This window comes from Bactrocera tryoni, unplaced genomic scaffold, assembly GCF_016617805.1.
Source record: "Bactrocera tryoni isolate S06 unplaced genomic scaffold, CSIRO_BtryS06_freeze2 scaffold_254, whole genome shotgun sequence".
Lineage (NCBI taxonomy): Eukaryota > Metazoa > Arthropoda > Insecta > Diptera > Tephritidae > Bactrocera > Bactrocera tryoni.
In genome coordinates this window covers 8,957-11,443 of record NW_024395982.1, presented here as the reverse complement: position 1 = coordinate 11,443, position 2,487 = coordinate 8,957, and the positions used below count along the sequence as shown (strand labels likewise).

General features: G+C 42.9%; 1 protein-coding gene across 1 annotated transcript; it reads left to right on the top strand.

The window, feature by feature from the left end:
* Nucleotides 1-5: 5 nt before the first annotated feature.
* Nucleotides 6-1,026, top strand: LOC120781067 (netrin-B-like; the record flags this gene model as incomplete). Its single annotated transcript, XM_040113219.1, has 1 exon — nt 6-1,026. A coding segment is annotated over one exon (1,021 nt), but the record flags the coding sequence as incomplete, so codon positions are not given.
* Nucleotides 1,027-2,487: the final 1,461 nt, after the last annotated feature.

Below are 2,487 nucleotides of genomic sequence, written 5' to 3'. Positions count from 1 at the left end.
GCACTTGTGGACTCGAGCAGCCGCAACGCTACTGCGAACTGAGCGGTGCCGGTACACAAGCTAATCTACAAGATTTGAGCTGCCATATTTGCGATCACAGCAATCCGGCGCGCCGTTTTCCCGAATCAGCGCTAACCGATTTGAATAATTCGAATAATGTGACGTGTTGGCGTTCGGCGCCCGTACCGGCGGTGACAAGCATGAATGCGCCACCCGATAATGTATCGTTGACGCTGTCACTGGGCAAGAAATACGAACTAACCTATGTGAGTCTGCAATTGTGTCCGAAATCGGTGAAACCCGATTCGATTGCGATTTATAAGAGTACGGATTATGGCAAGACATGGCAACCCTTCCAGTTCTACAGTTCACAGTGTCGACGCGTTTATGGGCGTCCAAATCGTGCCACTATCACCAAACACAACGAACACGAAGCACGCTGCACCGACTCACGTGGGCAGGTGGGCGAGGTGACTGGGCTGCAGGGTTCGCGCATCGCTTTCAGCACATTGGAAGGACGTCCATCGGCACGTGATTTGGATTCGTCGCAAGTGCTGCAAGATTGGGTCACCGCCACCGATGTCAAAGTGGTGTTTCATCGTCTGCAAATGCCCGAACCGAATACGTTGAATGTTTTGGAGACCAACGGCGCAGATATTAAGCCGAATGGCAAATATAGCGAAGCCGCAAGCAATTCCGTGTTGATACAACAATATGGTACGAATGTGATCGAGCCGGCAGCCGATGGTTTGGGCATACCAGCTGCGGTCACCATCTCGAGCGCTGGGTCGGCGGTGCTGAACGGTGCTGCCGGTTTGGGCCAACATTATGCTGTGTCCGATTTCCTCGTGGGTGGACGCTGCAAGTGCAACGGTCATGCATCGAAATGCTCACCGGATCGTTACGGTGTGCTCGCCTGCGAGTGCAAACACAATACAACGGGTCGCGACTGTGAACGCTGCAAGCCATTCCATTTCGATCGGCCGTGGGGTCGCGCAACGGCACGTGACGCCAATGAATGCAAAAGTGAGTAGCAAAACAAATAAATAAATGATATGTAATGAAACGTAGTGAATGCTGTTGAATTCATAATTCATATTTATGTGTCGTGTTTACTGTTATTATGATCACTTTGTGGTTGTTGTGTTTTTTGTCTATACGCTTTGCTTTGAATTGTTGATGAGGGTTCTCTAGGAGGCGTCGATATGACAACTTAATTAATGTTTTATGCTAATATAGATATCAAATGTGTTTTTTGGGGTGTTTGAGGTGTTCGAGGGTTAAAAGCAAGTTAGGAATTATTCTCTTCACATATGTACATAGAGATGTTTAAAAATATATGGGTACTTATAGGCGTGCGTGTATAATTAGCTAGCGTGTTCAAAAGTGAGTTTAGGCTCTGACACTGCTGTTACGCTGTGTGTTCGCTGAACGGAAGTTTTTTCGGTTTGAGAAGCCCATAAAAACCATAAAAGCTTCGCGTTCGATGTTATGAAGCCTCGCATGGAATTTGTCGCTATTTTCTACTTGTTGTCTGTATGTATCTATGCTTTGTAATCTAAAAAAGGCATGACGCTATTAAAATAAATATGGCGCTAGTCACCAAAATCCGGCGTTTTTTTAATCGTAAACATATGTTTTGAACCAAAAATGGTCAAAAGAATCTTTGAAATTTTTATATTAAATGACAATACAAAAGCTTACCACTTTAGTTTGTCAAAATATTGTCTTTTCGTATTTCTACTCAAAATTTAACTTATTTTTTTCCGCTGGAGATATCATTCCATCAGTGTAAAACTTTTCTGTTTTCTTGCCGAAAAACTCCGAAAAGTAATTTTCACAGACTGCTCTAAGCCAACTTAATTAAATTAAGAGAGTTCTGCATAGACCGGAACAAATGATATATATGATAAGCTCTACCAGGTTTTGCCGAGTAATTAAAGATGAGGGTGGTCTATCGTTATCCTGATGAAAGACGAAGCCCTTTCTTTTAATCAATGTAAAATGTAATCAAATGTAGAATCAATCGTTCGACCAGGCTGGAGCAGCTCATAGTGGATCATTCTTTTCCAATTCCACCAAACACTCAGCATAACCTTTCGGGGCGTCAATCCAGACTTTGCGACCATTTGTTGAGCTTCATCACGCTTGATCTATGATCTTTTTCGCACATTATTTTCGTATTTGATCCACTTTTCATCTCCTGTTACCATTCGCTTCAGAAATGGTTCGATTTCATTTCGTTTCAGCTAAGAATCGCAGATGTTAATTCTTCGGTCCATTAAATTTTTTACAGACAATTCATGTGTTACTCAAACATCGAGCTTCTTTTTATAGCCAGCCTTTTTTAAAAAGTTCAAAACCGTTTGATGATAAATGTTAAGTTCCTTAGCTATGTCACGACTGCTTATGTGACGGTCCTGATCAATCTTTTCCATAATTTCATCCACTTTTTCAACGTTAGGTCGACCAGAGCGAGGTGCACCT